Source organism: Polypterus senegalus, chromosome 3 (genome assembly GCF_016835505.1).
Source record: "Polypterus senegalus isolate Bchr_013 chromosome 3, ASM1683550v1, whole genome shotgun sequence".
In the NCBI taxonomy this organism is placed as follows: domain Eukaryota; kingdom Metazoa; phylum Chordata; class Cladistia; order Polypteriformes; family Polypteridae; genus Polypterus; species Polypterus senegalus.
In genome coordinates, this window is record NC_053156.1 from 180,402,272 (window position 1) to 180,417,511 (window position 15,240).

The window sequence follows — 15,240 nt, forward strand, 5'->3', positions numbered from 1 at the left end:
GTCCAGCCCGGAAGTGAGAGGTGGAGTCGGGGTAAGGGCTCCACCTCCGAGGAAACAGAAAACACGCTTAGCCACTAATAACACAAGTGGGGCGAACAAGTCTGCAAAACCTCAGAAGAAAGACAAAGTCACTTAGCCGCAAAACGGTATCCCTTTTATTTTTCTTCCTGCCGCAAATACAGAAGTGAGGTGAGCAATTCAGCAAAACGAATCCTCCAAGGAGAGAAATGCCCAGAGTGGTTCCTTTCAATTACCTGACATCTCTACATTTCAATTTTTTTTTCCAATAGTTTCTAGGCCTTGCTTTTTACAGCAAAGGTTTAAACAGCTATTTTCAAATATTGTCCATTGAACCTTTTCTTTGTTCATCAATCCATAAAATTCAAGCTTCAGCAGCCAGTTTGCATATATGTATACAGATTGTATGTATTGTCACATGTGGCTGGGGATGGAGCCCAGCTGGGACACCCAGGAGGACCGGAGGAGGGCTTGTGCCTCCTCCAGACCACGAGGGGTCGACCGCCCTGGTTGTGTTGGGGGCCATGGGTAGAGGGCATGGAAGCCCAACCCTGTAGGGGCCCGTAGCCACCGCCAGGCGGAGCCCCGGTGCCTGAAGAACCCTGGACCTCGGCACTTCCGCCACACTAGGAAGTGCTGGGGGGAAGAAGACTGGGGACACCGGGAGTGCTTCTGGGTGCGCAGCCGGCACTTCCGCCACCAGGGGTGTGTCTGCGGGGAATTGCCGGGAAAGCAGCTGGAGCCCATCTGGTTTGCTATTTGTCATCAGCAAGAGTCGGGTGGAAGAGGATGGAGCTCGAGAGTGGAGTGGAGGCGGCCAGAAGGAAAGCCGTTTGGTGACTGTGAGTCCTGGACTTTGGGGGACATGCACTGAACATTTACTGTAAATATTGTATATAATAAATGTGTGTTGGGTGAACTAACAATGTCTGTCTGTCTGTGTCTGGGGCTAGTTCCACAGTATGTACATATATAACATAACATAGATACTTTAATGCATTTCATCATGAAAGTGATATCAAGTATAAATCTAAGGATTCTATAGGGTAGTCCAGATCTAATTGTGCAGATCCTGATTATCTGGATGACTTTGATTTATGCGGGGGTGATTCCAGTTCGGTGCAAAGACGATTCTTCATGTCATTAATTCGTAGACTTCTCGATGGGCCTGGATTTTTCGGGAGATTTTCTATGTAATAAACTTAATAAGTCTTAGCGTAATGAAAATTGCATAATTAGATCTGGACCACCCTATAAATGTGCAGAGAGTTGGAATAGCATACATTTAATGTGTTCAGTATGGTGATCTATTGCTGTTTACCACTGCTGTCAGGTCAGGAGGAAGCCCTAGAAAAACAAGACGGCATAGAAGACAGTATGTGAGACTTATTAAATTTGTTGTGTCATTACGATCAGGAATATGTGACGCTTGAATATAAAAGCACCACAAATGCATCTGTATGTCGGCATTTTGCTTCACCATATCAAACCATTTATCAAGCATTGAAGCTTGCACATCGATCCTGTAGGATCCGCAAAGAGGCTTTCTATCACATGTAGATAGTAAACAGAGACTCTGACGTAACGTTACAACTTTTAGCACACTGCGCCCCCCGACATTTTGTTGGTACTGCAACTTGCACACACGTCACATTAATTTCTGAGGACCTGCTCAGAGGACGCGTCAAATGAACACTGGGAACGTGTGACAGCCATGATGCGTGTGCATATGCGTTCTGAGCGTGAAGTATAAACAAGCCCTTAGCGTGCGTTCAGCTTCCCTCCTTCACAATGTGAACAAGAGAGACACAAAGTGGCAGAAGAGTAGTGGGGCTTCTGGGAGGTTGAGCGAAGCGATCGAGACCTGATCATCTTGGAGAGACACTTTGATGTCATGCGAGACTAGACATTACAATCTTAGGAAGCAAAACCCTTGAGATAGTGACTTTTGCACGTCACGCTGTACTTACAAACAATTTAAAACAAGTTCACGGACATCTAACCTAGCAGTTGTTGCAATGCTTTTGGCAGACACACTTCAGGTGCACCCAGCTCTTAAAACAACGACAAGCAGAACACGCATCTCCTTAGCGTGCGTTCAGGACTCGCCCCACCCTTCACAAAGCTAGCAGCAGAGACGTGAAGTGGCAAAAGGACAGCTGATCTACAGGCTTTTAAATGATTGATGCAAAGTGCGACAAGTAGAACATGTAGCTCGCCAGCAGCAGCTGCAACAACTGACCGCATCTCTTCAGACACCCCCTTCACAACGCGAGCAACATTATACGTCTCGCGAGAAAGAGATTTAACCCCGCCCAGGGCAGGAAATAAAGGACAAATATTGTTTTTACAAAAATGTTTTAAAATAAAAGTGGAAATAATGCATATGTAACAATTCCCATGAAAATAACAATCTCTTTAAATTGTCTAACTGGTAAACCAAACCTGGGGGTGGGAGAGCGAAGCAAGCAGGGGGTGGAGCCCCCTAGTATATATATCATTTTAATTACTGGCACACTGGTTAGCAGTTCATAGCTCCCCAATACTACCAACAGTCACTTCCTGTATTTTGTGAAGCTGCCTTTTGGGGCCATCACTGTTTGGCACCGCTGGCACACAGAGCCTCATATTCTGCAGTTGTGGAATTTTATCACATTCATAACGATGGATCTGATGAAGTTGCTTACTATTGGCAGGCAGAGTGTCACATCTCTGGATATTGCCTTACATGGCAGATCTAAAGGTGCTCTGTTGGATTACAGTCAGGATAGAAACAGGCCAGGGCAGCACCTGAAGACCAGCATTCCTCAAGATAGTAGTGATCACAGCAGCTGTGTGTAGCCTGGAATTGTCCTATAGTAAAATCAGATCATGAAGAAGGTATGAGGAGAAGGCAGCAGCATGGAGTATCCCCCCGATTCATAAATTGTGTTTGCCAGTAGTTTCAGGAGAAGGACAGGTGACAGATCAGAAATGATCTCTCAGATGGACCAATCGGATGTGCTGGTACAGTCACTTGCATCAGATATTACAGCTCAATTCTATCAGTCTTCTGAACTCCAGCCTGCAATTATGATCTTGAGGAAAGGCTTAATCCATATTGTCTGTGAACACAGCAGCACACCTGCCTCCAGAAGGCCATAGCCCTCTTACTTTTTTTTTTTCTGGTGACATTCAAGACATTGTGGAATGCACAAAAACCTTAGTAACTGTGGCCTTTGTCTTGCTGTGACTTTTGTTTAGAATGAATACTTTTTTAAAAGTGATCTCATCAAGTTTACTTCCACATAGAAATCACCAGATAAAAATGCACTGTGCATATTTGGCAAGCTATTGCTCTTTCTGAAGGCTAACACAATTTGAGGACTTTTTGTGAAGTACACAAGTTTTTTCATCCCTGAAAATGCTGTGTTTCTTTAGACATTTAACCTTGTAACTTGTGCATGCTTAAGGTCCACAGCATGACAAGCAGTAAAGTAGTAGCCTATACCCAGACCTGATTGCCTTGGCAATGTTATTCTAGTCAACATATTCTGAAATAAGACAGTTTTTTTTAGATTTTTGTTGTTCATGTAGAGATTTAAATATTGTCACACTTATGCTCTATGTCTCTTATGTTACTTCATTCATTCATTTTTTAACCTCTTTATATGGGGTGTATATTTTCCTTTTCACCATTCAAGATTTTGTTTACTTACCAGATCTACTGAGCTACACGATTAAAAGTGGAATTATCTCATAAAAGATCATGAAGTATATGGATGGTAGATAACACCTTTTAATTAGAACAGCCTTTTTCCATTTATTCCTTGACCACTGTATTCAGTCAAAATACCTTTTTTTCTGTAACATCTGAATAAGCCAAACAAAAATATAAATGGCCAACCACAAAAACAACATTTTGCATGTGCCTTATCCAGGGTATCATCTACAAGGTTCTTAATTAACTATACAAACTGTTTACTGGGTCAAAATCTGTTTCTAGAAGCACCCATAACAAGTTTTGTAACTACTTTATCAAAACTACACCTTAAATGAGTATCCACTTACTCTACTGTGTAGAACTTTTCTGTGAGACATTTATGCACTTTCTGTTCCTGATATTTTAGGAAGGGAGGTGCTTTCAGTTTATCTACGGCCTTAGGCTTCTGACATTTAATCAACGAAACTGACTTTAAAATTAAACGTTAGTTGCTAATAAATAAAATGAAAGTTACATATATTTACAAAAAGGTTTTTATTTGAAAGATTTACTAAATTTACAAAAAGGTTTTTATTTGAAAGATTTACTAAATGTTGTCAATTTAGAAATTAATACTAAAAAAAAGCTAAATTAGTTTGCTTGTTTATGCTTTACGAAAGGAGGAAATTAATACATCACAATTTATATGCATTATTTAACAACTGTGGGATTGTCTGAAAAAAAAAAAATCTAAGTAAAAAATACATATAATGCCATTACAATTTAAAGGTATTCTCAGCTGGTAAGGGCACCACTAAGATGGGTGCCCACAGATGTCCCTCAAAAACTTCCAAGCAGGAAATACACCAGCAAAAGCTCTGTATATACTTGTGTAGGAAGGCACAAGCTACAATGGGCAATAGACCTTATGGTACCTGATGGTCTGGAAGTGGAGTAGGCAGGGGCACCAGACCAACAAGAAAGTAATGTCCTGGCAGACAGTGAAGTTCCATGCAAAAGTTGAAATTTGGAGTAAAAAAATAAATAAAATAAAAGGCAATTAACCATTGACTGCCAACAAACTAAAACAATGGCATTTGTATGAAAATGTTCTGAATAGTATGCAGTTAGTATTTAAAATAAATGTGTCACTTGCAAGGTTTTGGGCATCCTTTCAGTTGAAATATCCAGGAACTCTTTAGTCTGATCTTGCTCAGCACATTAGATGTTAGTCCAGTCAAGTTATCATTAAGAGTTGTCAGATGAAGACATTTGCAGAGCCTAATCCATTGTTGACTCGTCAAGGACTGTACAACATTGAGCAACCACAGGCTTTTCTAAGCAACTGACAGAGGATATGAAAAATGAACTAAATGATGCCTACAAAGCAGGGTAGGTATATAAAAATATATCAAAACACTTCCAGCTAGCAATTTCCACAGTTGAAAATGTAATTTAGAAATGGTACTTGACGGTAATGGTGGAGGTCATTACAAGACCTGGAAGTCCAGTTAAGTTTGACAGAAATAACAGCTCATATACAGTCGTGGCCAAACATTTTGAGAATGACACAAGTATTGGTTTTCACAAAATTTGCTGCTTCAGTATTTTTAGATCTTTTTGTCAGATGTTTCTATGGTATACTGAAGTATAATTACAAGCATTTCATAAGTTTCAAAGATTTTTTACTGACAATTAGATTAAGTTTATGCAAACAGTCAATATTTGCAGTGTTGGCCCTTCTTTTCCAGACCTCTGCAATTTACCCTGGCATGCTGTTAATCAACTTCTGGGCCAAATCCTGACTAATGGCAGCCAATTCTTGCATAATCAATGCTTGGAGTTTGTCAGAATTTGTGGCTTTTTGTTTGTCCAACCGCCTCTTAAGGACTGACCACAAGTTCTCAATGGGAGTAAAGTCTGTGAGTTTCCTGGCCATGGACCCAAAAGTTTAATGTTGTGTTTCCTGAGCTACTTAGTTATCACTTTTGCCTTATGGCATGGTGTTCCATCATGCTGGAAAAGGCATTGTTCATCACCTTCATAGAAGAGCAATAAGCTGGAAATCTTACCTGTGATCTCATAACAAAAAACATCTTACGCGTGCAAAACAACATCAGCATAAGATAGAGGAATTTCTGAACTAGTCCAGTGAACAGATGAAAAAAAAATCTAACTCTTTGGCCACAGCCAATAAAAGGTTTGTTTGGATCAGAAAAGAAGCAGCAACTACAGGGAAATAACACTGCTTTCGGTGCCGTGTAAGGTCCTTGCTAGGGTGGTCCTCAATAGGATCCGTGATCACTTGCTCACCTACCAGCGACCGGAACAGTCTGGTTTTACGCCTAAGGGCCGATTTATACTTCACGCTCAGAACACGTACGCGCCCGCATCATGGCTGCCACGTGTTCCCAGCGTTCATTTCATGCGTCCTCTGAGCAGGTCCTCAGAAATCGCGTGCGTGAGTTGCAGTACCAGCAGGGGGGCGCAGTGTGCTAAAAATTGCAACGTGACATCAGAGTCTCTGTTTTCTATCTACATGTGACAGAAAGCCTCTATGCAGATCCTACGGGGTGAATGCTTTGATGTGGTGAAGCAAAATGGTGACATACAGATGCATTCGTGGTGCTTATATATTCAAGCGTCACATATTCCCGATCGTAATGACACATTTTAAAAGTCTCACATACCATCTTTTTTGTGCTTTTTTTATTTTTGCAACTTAACAACAGCAACATAATGTATAGCGTTATATTTGAACCACTGAGAAAAAAATAAAGGACACGGTGAAAACGTGTATTTTGTGATTAAAGTGGAAATTTCGGCTTTAATCTCAAAATGTCCACTTTAACCTCGTAGTTTATCATTGATGCAGACCATTGTAAACCTCATCCCAGTTTTTAATCGCTACAAGCTTCTTGGACTTGACAGCAGCAGCAAGCAGCAATAGATCGCCACACAGAACAAATTAATATTAATATTCCAACTCTCTGCACATTTAGAATCTTTAGATTTCTACTTGATACCACTTTCATGATGAAATGCATTAAAGTATGTATGTTACAATTTAAATATAATTTTGTTTAAATAATGAATACTGTTAATCACACACATGGGGGAATAATTACACACATGGGGGTGTCACGGTGGCGGAGCGATAGCACTGCTGTCTCGCAGGGAGTTATGTTGCTGGTATTTCCTGCTTGTATTCCACACTGTGCTCCGGTTTCCTTCCAAAGATATGCAGATTTGGGGATTTGATGCCGCTAAAATGACGCTAGTGCATGCGAGTGCTTGTATTCACTTTGCAATGACCTGAGGCCTTGTCCATGGATTGTTTCTCACTCGTGCCCAATGCTTGATGGAATAGACACATCCCTGGATTGATGAATTTAATCAAATAAACATAATTTTCAGAGATATTGCGGTAAGGTGTTATCGAATTTAATAGTTGTTTAGGTAATTCACAACACAGAGAAGCCGAACATGTTCTCACCGCGATAATATCTCGCACTGCTGCCTGGTGGATTCCTCCAGATTTACGTAAAGTACGCGCGCAAGTATAAACACTACAACACTTGCGTAGCAAGAGCGTCCGCTGCAGCATGCGTCGCGTCGTGTGAAGTAACTCCGGCCTAAAGGTTACGAGTAAGAGTTACAGTCAGATGTCCTTGTAGTCAAAAAAAAAATGCTGACCCCACAACAGAAATGTTACTGGGGCTTGCCTGGTAGAGACTGGTGATGGAGAGTTTGGGTTTGTTTAAAGCTGAAATTAAGCCAGAGGGTTTGTGTAAATGCACACAGGCAGGAGGTAGAAGCCACAGAAGAGGGCTCTATGTATGGTACTTGGAAGTGGACAAGTTATTTAGTTGTTTAACTTATTTACGTAACAAAGATAATTGATTTTTTTTTCACATTTTCTTTCAGTAGAAATACCAGAAGCAGCATTACAACAGAAAAACATTATTTTTCTAATTTTGTGGAGCATACATTAATAATACTTCACCAAGATGCCTTGCTTTTTATAACATATTTAAAAATAATAAAATTTTATTACTATTCACTAAACTAGTTATATATACACAGTATATTACACATATCGTGAAATTATGTTAAAAACATGTGACACCTGGAGGCAATAACTGTAAAAGAAAATATAAAATATCTGGTAAATTCTGGATTTTAATGGGTATTCATTTAGAATTTCTTCCTTATATTTCATATTAAGAATTAAGCTTTTCAGAATTTGTCAAAGACAATGGAATACAATACAATTAAAGTTACACATCATCTGAAGAAAAGTCCTGCTTCCAAAGGAATTCAGCAGTATATCGATTGCCTTGGTCACAGCTATCTTTGCATGTGTAGATCACCAAGGTTCCCCAGTCAATGCTGGCTCCTATGTGATCCACATTCAGATGATTTAGCAACTGTGGCATTATCTGAAATAAAAAAAGTATATTTTTACATGCCATTCAGTGGTAGAAAGATATATTTTTCACAAGTGCTTTTTATTTTTAGGACGCATACCAAAGTGAAATAGTAAATCATTTTATTAAGATGTTGGACTTGACTACCTCTGTTGATGTCATAGTTGTACACTTCAACTGAATCATACAATATAAATGCCAAGATGAACCACTAAAATAAATAAAAAAAAAACAACAAATCACATTTTTTGTAAATCTAGAACCGTCTTGCCTTTAGGCAAATGTATTTGAAGAGATTGCTATAAAATGTCACAGTTTAATAATGAAATATAGACTGTAATTGAACTTTGAAAAAACCTTAAGTTACTGGATATGTCATTGATGTAACTGTTGTACGTGTCAGAAGAATGTTTTAAGAAATAAAAACACACACAAAAATAACAGCTACATCTTTTGGGTAAGTATATACCAGTGTTGTTCCCTGATTGATGTTTATGATCTATTCTTCCAAGCAGACTTGCCCCAGGTTGTTCAGGTTAGCCACATGACTGCCAAATGCACAGCCATTTTCTCATAATTCCATACATTATCATTTAGATAGAGAACAGACCTTTGACTGGGCCAACAGGGAACATTCACCTCTTTGTCCATTAGTCTCTTTAAGGATACATTAGCTTGTGTTTGGGAGTCACTGTAAATATGAATGATGAATTTTTGCCCAAGCTTCAGTTTCTCTTGTAGTATTTACTTGCATTTTCATCAAATACCAAAAAAGCAACCCTATAAAATATAATGTTGACATCTGAATGGTCTCAGATTCCCTGCTCTATATTATCCAACCTTATGACAAAGATGACTCAGTGCTGTTTTATTGGCAAAGGGAGGTTGTACAAAGTATTAAATACAATGGTACCAATAGTCATAATGCTTGTGGTTTTGTTAAAAAATCCATTTCTTTACGTTGAATTATTTATTCACAGAATAAAATGAGTTCCGTTAAAGGTTGAATTTCTTTTTATTTTGAGATTAAGGTAAATCACTAAAATATTGTTTTTTAAATAACGTTATTTTTAATTATCTTTATCGGGGTACCAATAATTGTGGATGGGACTGAGCATATCATTAAGTGGACAAGCCAGTAAATAAAAAAAACACTCAAGCATCACTTGGAAAAGCTATTTTTCGTCACATCAGAAGAGCCTCTTCCAATTTACCCATGAGCACTACTGCTGACAATTGAAGTCCTCTCTATAGCATTACCACATGCTCATCTCAACAATGGGCTTGCTTACTGAATGACAATATATAGTAACAATGCTCCAAGTTTATAGGTCAAACTTGGGGAAAAAATTCTATAAAATAAAACAGCTGCAATAACTGCTGTATTGCAAAAGCACTCATTTTCCTGTCAGCTTGCACCCAGAACATACACATACTTTTTTTAGTGATCAAATAAATGCACTAGCCAGTAATTCACATCACATCAGAAGTGAGTCATCTACACAGCATAAACCCTCATCCATTCATTTCACGCATGAAAAAACAGTAGTCTTCGTACTTTTCTTTGTTGTATGTTTGTTTCCCCAGTTATTGGGTAAACTGCACTTCATTTTCATATTGAGTTTATACTTTTGTTTATCAGGTGAACTGAACTTCCTAATGACTGTGATAAAGTCTGTCCTAAATGTTGAAGCTATTGGTTTGGTGTTATTTCATCCCATTTACAGTTCTGTTGTATTTTTGTGTACTTTCAGCAGTTTGCAATGTTTAACTTGTGTCTGCCAGTGATAAAGCAGACATGGACAAATTTATCGGTACTCCTACAGCTCATTGAAAGAGTGCCTTATGCTTCCTGAAAAGCGATTGAATGAAAAACAATTGTCCCACGTGTATCTGCATGCTGTTGATACATCATCGAGTAAAGCAAACAAGTGTGAAAGGAGATAAAGTACTGTTTTTTCTACAATGGCATGGGCACATTTATTGGTGCCTAGCAAAGATAACAAAAGAAGCTTTCAAAGAAAAGGACTCCATACCTACTGCGAAACATGGAGGAGGTGCTGTTATGTTTTGCGGCTGCTTTGCTGGGTCTGGCACAGGGTGCCTTGAGTCTCTGCAGGGATCAATGGAATCTCAAAACTATCAAGACATTCTGGAGACAAACAAACTGCCCATGATTACCTCTAAACAACAAAATATTAGGTTATGGGTCCCATCATTTTTGTCCATGCCATTTTCAATTGTGTTATTGCTAGAAATATTCTGTTTGTACTCTAAATAAGTAAAAAGCATGTCAACAAATTTGTCCACATCTGAGTTAATAGTTAAAAAAAAAAAAAACTGTTGTAAAAGATTAGTTAATGTCTATCCGATGATCATCACGTTAATCTATTTATATACCGTTGCAGTCATGGCCAAACATATTGGCACCCATGGAAATCTTTCAGTAAATGCACCTCTTCTCCCAGAAAACTGTTGCAATTACAAATGCTTTGATATTCCAAACATTTTTTGTCTGCATTGGAACAAAACAAATCAGAGAAAAAAAAGTCAAATTTGTCCAGTCCACTTCTGTGTGGAATGTTGCTTTTTTGTGTTGTTCCAATGCAAACAAAAGAAATAAACACACAAACTGCAGGGGTGCCAACATTTCTGGCTATGACACAAGCGTAGCTGCGCTACAACTTAAAGGACTGCCTCCCTGCTGCCTCAAGGGTGTTGCCCTGATTGGACATTTGAGGAGAAAGCAGGGGCTGCAGAGGACAAGAGGGGTTGGAAATCTTAAAAGGGAGCTGGCTAAGCAGCAAGAGGCCCTGTTGTTTTGTGTTCATATGTTTGTCTTGTCTGCAGTACCACAGGTGGAATATCGTTTCTGTCCTGGATTGTCAAGCCTGTAAGGATGTACGGCCTGTCATGTGATTAGTGTTGGATTGATCATCGTACTTCCATCGGAGGGAGTGCTCCCCAAATCTTATCAACCCTCACTGCATCAGGACTACCAGTAAGACTGTTTAATACATTACTTACAGAAAGCTGTTTCCTGGATGGTCATCATTTCCTTCATTCCACTTCATCCACTACCTCTGCATTTGGACTATTTATGGACTTGTTCCTTAGTGTTTATTGTTGTGTTAGTATTCAATATTGTCATGCGGAAATGGGTGGTTTAGCTGTCTATTTGTTACTCATATTTTTGTTCAGTCAATGTACAGCTTTATTAATTTACATCCTGTTATTTCATATCTCTGTGTGTGAGTTGGGCTAAGGCTGGGTGCATTCCTGGAATCTCCACCAAAAAAATAAATCAATGTTCCTATGGCGGTGTGAATATGAGTGGCACCGGACTGCTACAACAGTATGTGGCAGCATTTAGGATGTGGCATTTATTTGTATGCCTTTTCAGATAAATGAAAAGGATTTTACCACAGGTTCTGTTAATTGTTAGATTTGTTTTGTAATTTTGATTCAAGAACTGGAAGATAACTTTTTCAACACTGTTAACTTGAGCTGTTAAAGCACTGTAAAGACATTTTATTTTACTCATCATTTGGTGTAGTCTAACTGTTCTTCTTCATTATTTATTTTAGACAAATAAACAAATACAAATAAATATCATCAGACAGAAAAACTTGATTTCATTATACTCTTTTCTGTGATTTGTTTGACCAGAGTTAGAAATGGCATTACATGCAAATATATAATTTGGAACTATTACAAATGATGAACATACATACAGTATTTTTTATGATTTACAGTATACACATGTACATGTATAATGATGTGTGATTTGTAAGGTAATGAATTAAGAGCTTTGTCTTCCCTTATAAAAACAGTCAAATGTAGACACAGAGAGATAGTTTACAAACACTGATTGCCAGCAAGGCAGTCTGGGTTTAGAACGGAATATATACAATGGAAAATCAGAAATAAATAGAGGAGGCATTAAATAAAAAGGGCTGGAAAAACATGCTATATGAAATGTTTTTTTGAGAACAGCTATTCACATATTTGTTACATTTTAGGGAAAAAGTATTTCTTTTGCAAAAATTTTATATTTGTTAGAAAATATACTAGGTTTGTTGCATGTATAGTGCTGATCTTCAATCTTTTAAGGTGTTTTGAGAGCATATTGAGAAATATCCAATATCAAATTTTTGTATTAAAAAAAAAAGAAAAACACACAGCCATATTTCAATCAATCAAAAGCAATAATGGTACTTTTACATAGGCAAGCATGTCTTCTTTCATGTATGTCATTACGTTTCCATGTTGCCTTCTCTCTTTCATTATTAAAATATACAAATTGTACATGTATACCCCAGACAAGCTGTGCATCACAACTGAGTAAATCTGCTTTTAGCCATATACACTGAAAGGCTTATTACTTTTGGATAACTAGCTGTCAGGACATTTTAATGATGTACAGTTATCTATGATTTGCCATTCATACTATATGTTGCAGCTGTGTGTAACACATTGGAAATACAGTGCCTTCCATAATGTTTAACAAAAATACAAATTTTTCCTTGATTTTCCCCTCCAGAGTTTAAAATCACAAATCAAACAATTCAGACTTGATGAAAGAGCACATTGCAGACTTTAATTTAAGGGTTTGTGAATACATTTCTGTCACACCATGTAGAAATTACAACACTTTTTATGCATGTCCCCACCACCACTTCAGGGAACCATAATGTTTGGGACAACTGACGTCATAGTTGTTTGTGGTTACTCAGGTGTGAAAGAAGCCACTAGGAGGTTGAAAAACAAGAATAAAACCATTAGAGACACTGGTAAAAATCTTGAATTTCCTAAATTAACTACCTGGATTAAGAAGAGAGAATACATTGGTGAGCTCATTAATCACAATGGGACTGGTAGGCCTCCACTGCTGGTGACAGAAGAATCCTCACTATGGTAAAGAAAAATCCTCAAATGCTTGTCTGACAGAACAGGATCAGTCTTCAGGGTGCAGATGTGTATGTGTCAGAGACTACTATCCATTGAAGACTTTGCTAACATAAATACAGTTGCCACACAGGATGGCCAGAATACACTTTGTGAATAGTACCTAAAATAGCCTGCAGAATTCTGGAAAAAGGTGTTGTGGACAGAAGGGACACAGATTAAACTGTATTAGAGTGATGGAAAGAGCAAAGTGTGGCGATGAAAAGAAAATTACCAAGATCCAAAGCATTCCACTTTATCTGTTAAATGTAGTTGGGGGATGTTATGGCTTGAACATGTATGGCTGCCATTGGTAATGGCACACTTATCATTAATGATCTAACTACTGACAGTAATGAATACTGGGGCATACAGTGGTGTGAAAAACTATTTGCCCCCTTCCTGATTTCTTATTCTTTTGCATGTTTGTCACACAAAATGTTTCTGATCATCAAACACATTTAACCATTAGTCAAATATAACACAAGTAAACACAAAATGCAGTTTTTAAATGATGGTTTTTATTATTTAGGGAGAAAAAAAATACAAACCTACATGGCCCTGTGTGAAAAAGTATTTGCCCCCTGAACCTAATAACTGGTTGGGCCACCCTTAACAGCAATAATTGCAATCAAGCGTTTGCGATAACTTGCAGTGAGTCTTTTACAGCGCTCTGGAGGAATTTTGGCCCACTCATCTTTGCAGAATTGTTGTAATTCAGCTTTATTTGAGGGTTTTCTAGCATGAACCGCCTTTTTAAGGTCATGCCATAGCATCTCAATTGGATTCAGGTCAGGACTTTGACTAGGCCACTCCAAAGTCTTCATTTTGTTTTTCTTCAGCCATTCAGAGGTGGTTTTGCTAGTGTGTTTTGGGTCATTGTCCTGTTGCAGCACCCAAGATCGCTTTAGCTTGAGTTGACGAACAGATGGCCGGACATTCTCCTTCAGGATTTTTTGGTAGACAGTAGAATTCATGGTTCCATCTATCACAGCAAGCCTTCCAGGCCCTGAAGCAGCAAAACAACCCCAGACCATCACACTACCACCACCATATTTTACTGTTGGTATGATGTTCTTTTTCTGAAATGCTGTGTTCCTTTTACGCCAGATGTAACGGACATTTGCCTTCCAAAAGTTCAACTTTTGTCTCATCAGTCCACAAGGTATTTTCCCAAAAGTCATGGCAATCATTGAGATGTTTCTTAGCAAAATTGAGACGAGCCCTAATGTTCTTTTGCTTAACAGTGGCTTGCGTCTTGGAAATCTGCCATGCAGGCCGTTTTTGCCCAGTCTCTTTCTTATGGTGGAGTCGTGAACACAGACCTTAATTGAGGCAAGTGAGGCCTACAGTTCTTTAGACGTTGTCCTGGGGTCTTTTGTGACCTCTCGGATGAGTCGCTCTGCGCTCTTGGGGTAATTTTGGTCGGCCGGCCACTCCTGGGAAGGTTCATCACTGTTCCATGTTTTTACCATTTCTGGATAATGGCTCTCACTGTGGTTCGCTGGAGTCCCAAAGCTTTAGAAATGGCTTTATAACCTTTACCAGACTGATAGATCTCAATTACTTCTGTTCTCATTTGTTCCTGAATTTCTTTGGATCTTGGCATGATGTCTAGCTTTTGAGGTGCTTTTGGTCTACTTCTCTGTGTCAGGCAGCTCCTATTTAAGTGATTTCTTGATTGAAACAGGTGTGGCTGTAATCAGGCCTGGGGGTGGCTACGGAAATTGAACTCAGGTGTGATACACCAAAGTTAGGTTATTTTTTAACAAGGGGCAATTACTTTTCACACAGGGCCATGTAGGTTTGGATTTTTTTTCTCCCTAAATAATAAAAATCATCATTTAAAAACTGCATTTTGTGTTTACTTGTGTTATATTTGACTAATGATTAAATGTGTTTGATGATCAGAAACATTTTGTGTGACAAACATGCAAAAGAATAAGAAATCAGGAAGGGGGCAAATAATTTTTCACACCACTGTAAATAAATATCTTATTTGACCGAGTTCCAGTAAATGCCTCCAAACTCATTACTGGCACTTTATCCAACAATAAGATAATGTTTTAAAAATATTGAAAATTCCTGAATGGCCAAGCCAGTCACCAGATTTTAAATACAATATTGAGCATGCCTTCCATATGCTGATGAAAAAACTTATGG

General features: G+C 38.5%; 1 protein-coding gene across 2 annotated transcripts in view; it reads right to left on the bottom strand.

Annotated features, from left to right (window-relative positions):
- Positions 1–7,444: 7,444 nt before the first annotated feature.
- pdcd2 (programmed cell death 2) overlaps positions 7,445–15,240 on the bottom strand; it is a 45,614-nt gene continuing 37,818 nt past the window's right edge. Inside the window, exon 6 of one of the 2 annotated variants that reach the window (XM_039748270.1) lies at positions 7,445–8,142. In XM_039748270.1, the coding sequence (XP_039604204.1) occupies positions 7,981–8,142 (162 nt within the window). In that variant the 3' untranslated portion in view covers positions 7,445–7,980. Of the gene's footprint in view, positions 8,143–12,754; positions 12,882–15,240 lie in introns of those variants that run through there. The other variant, XM_039748271.1, reaches the window with a different exon arrangement.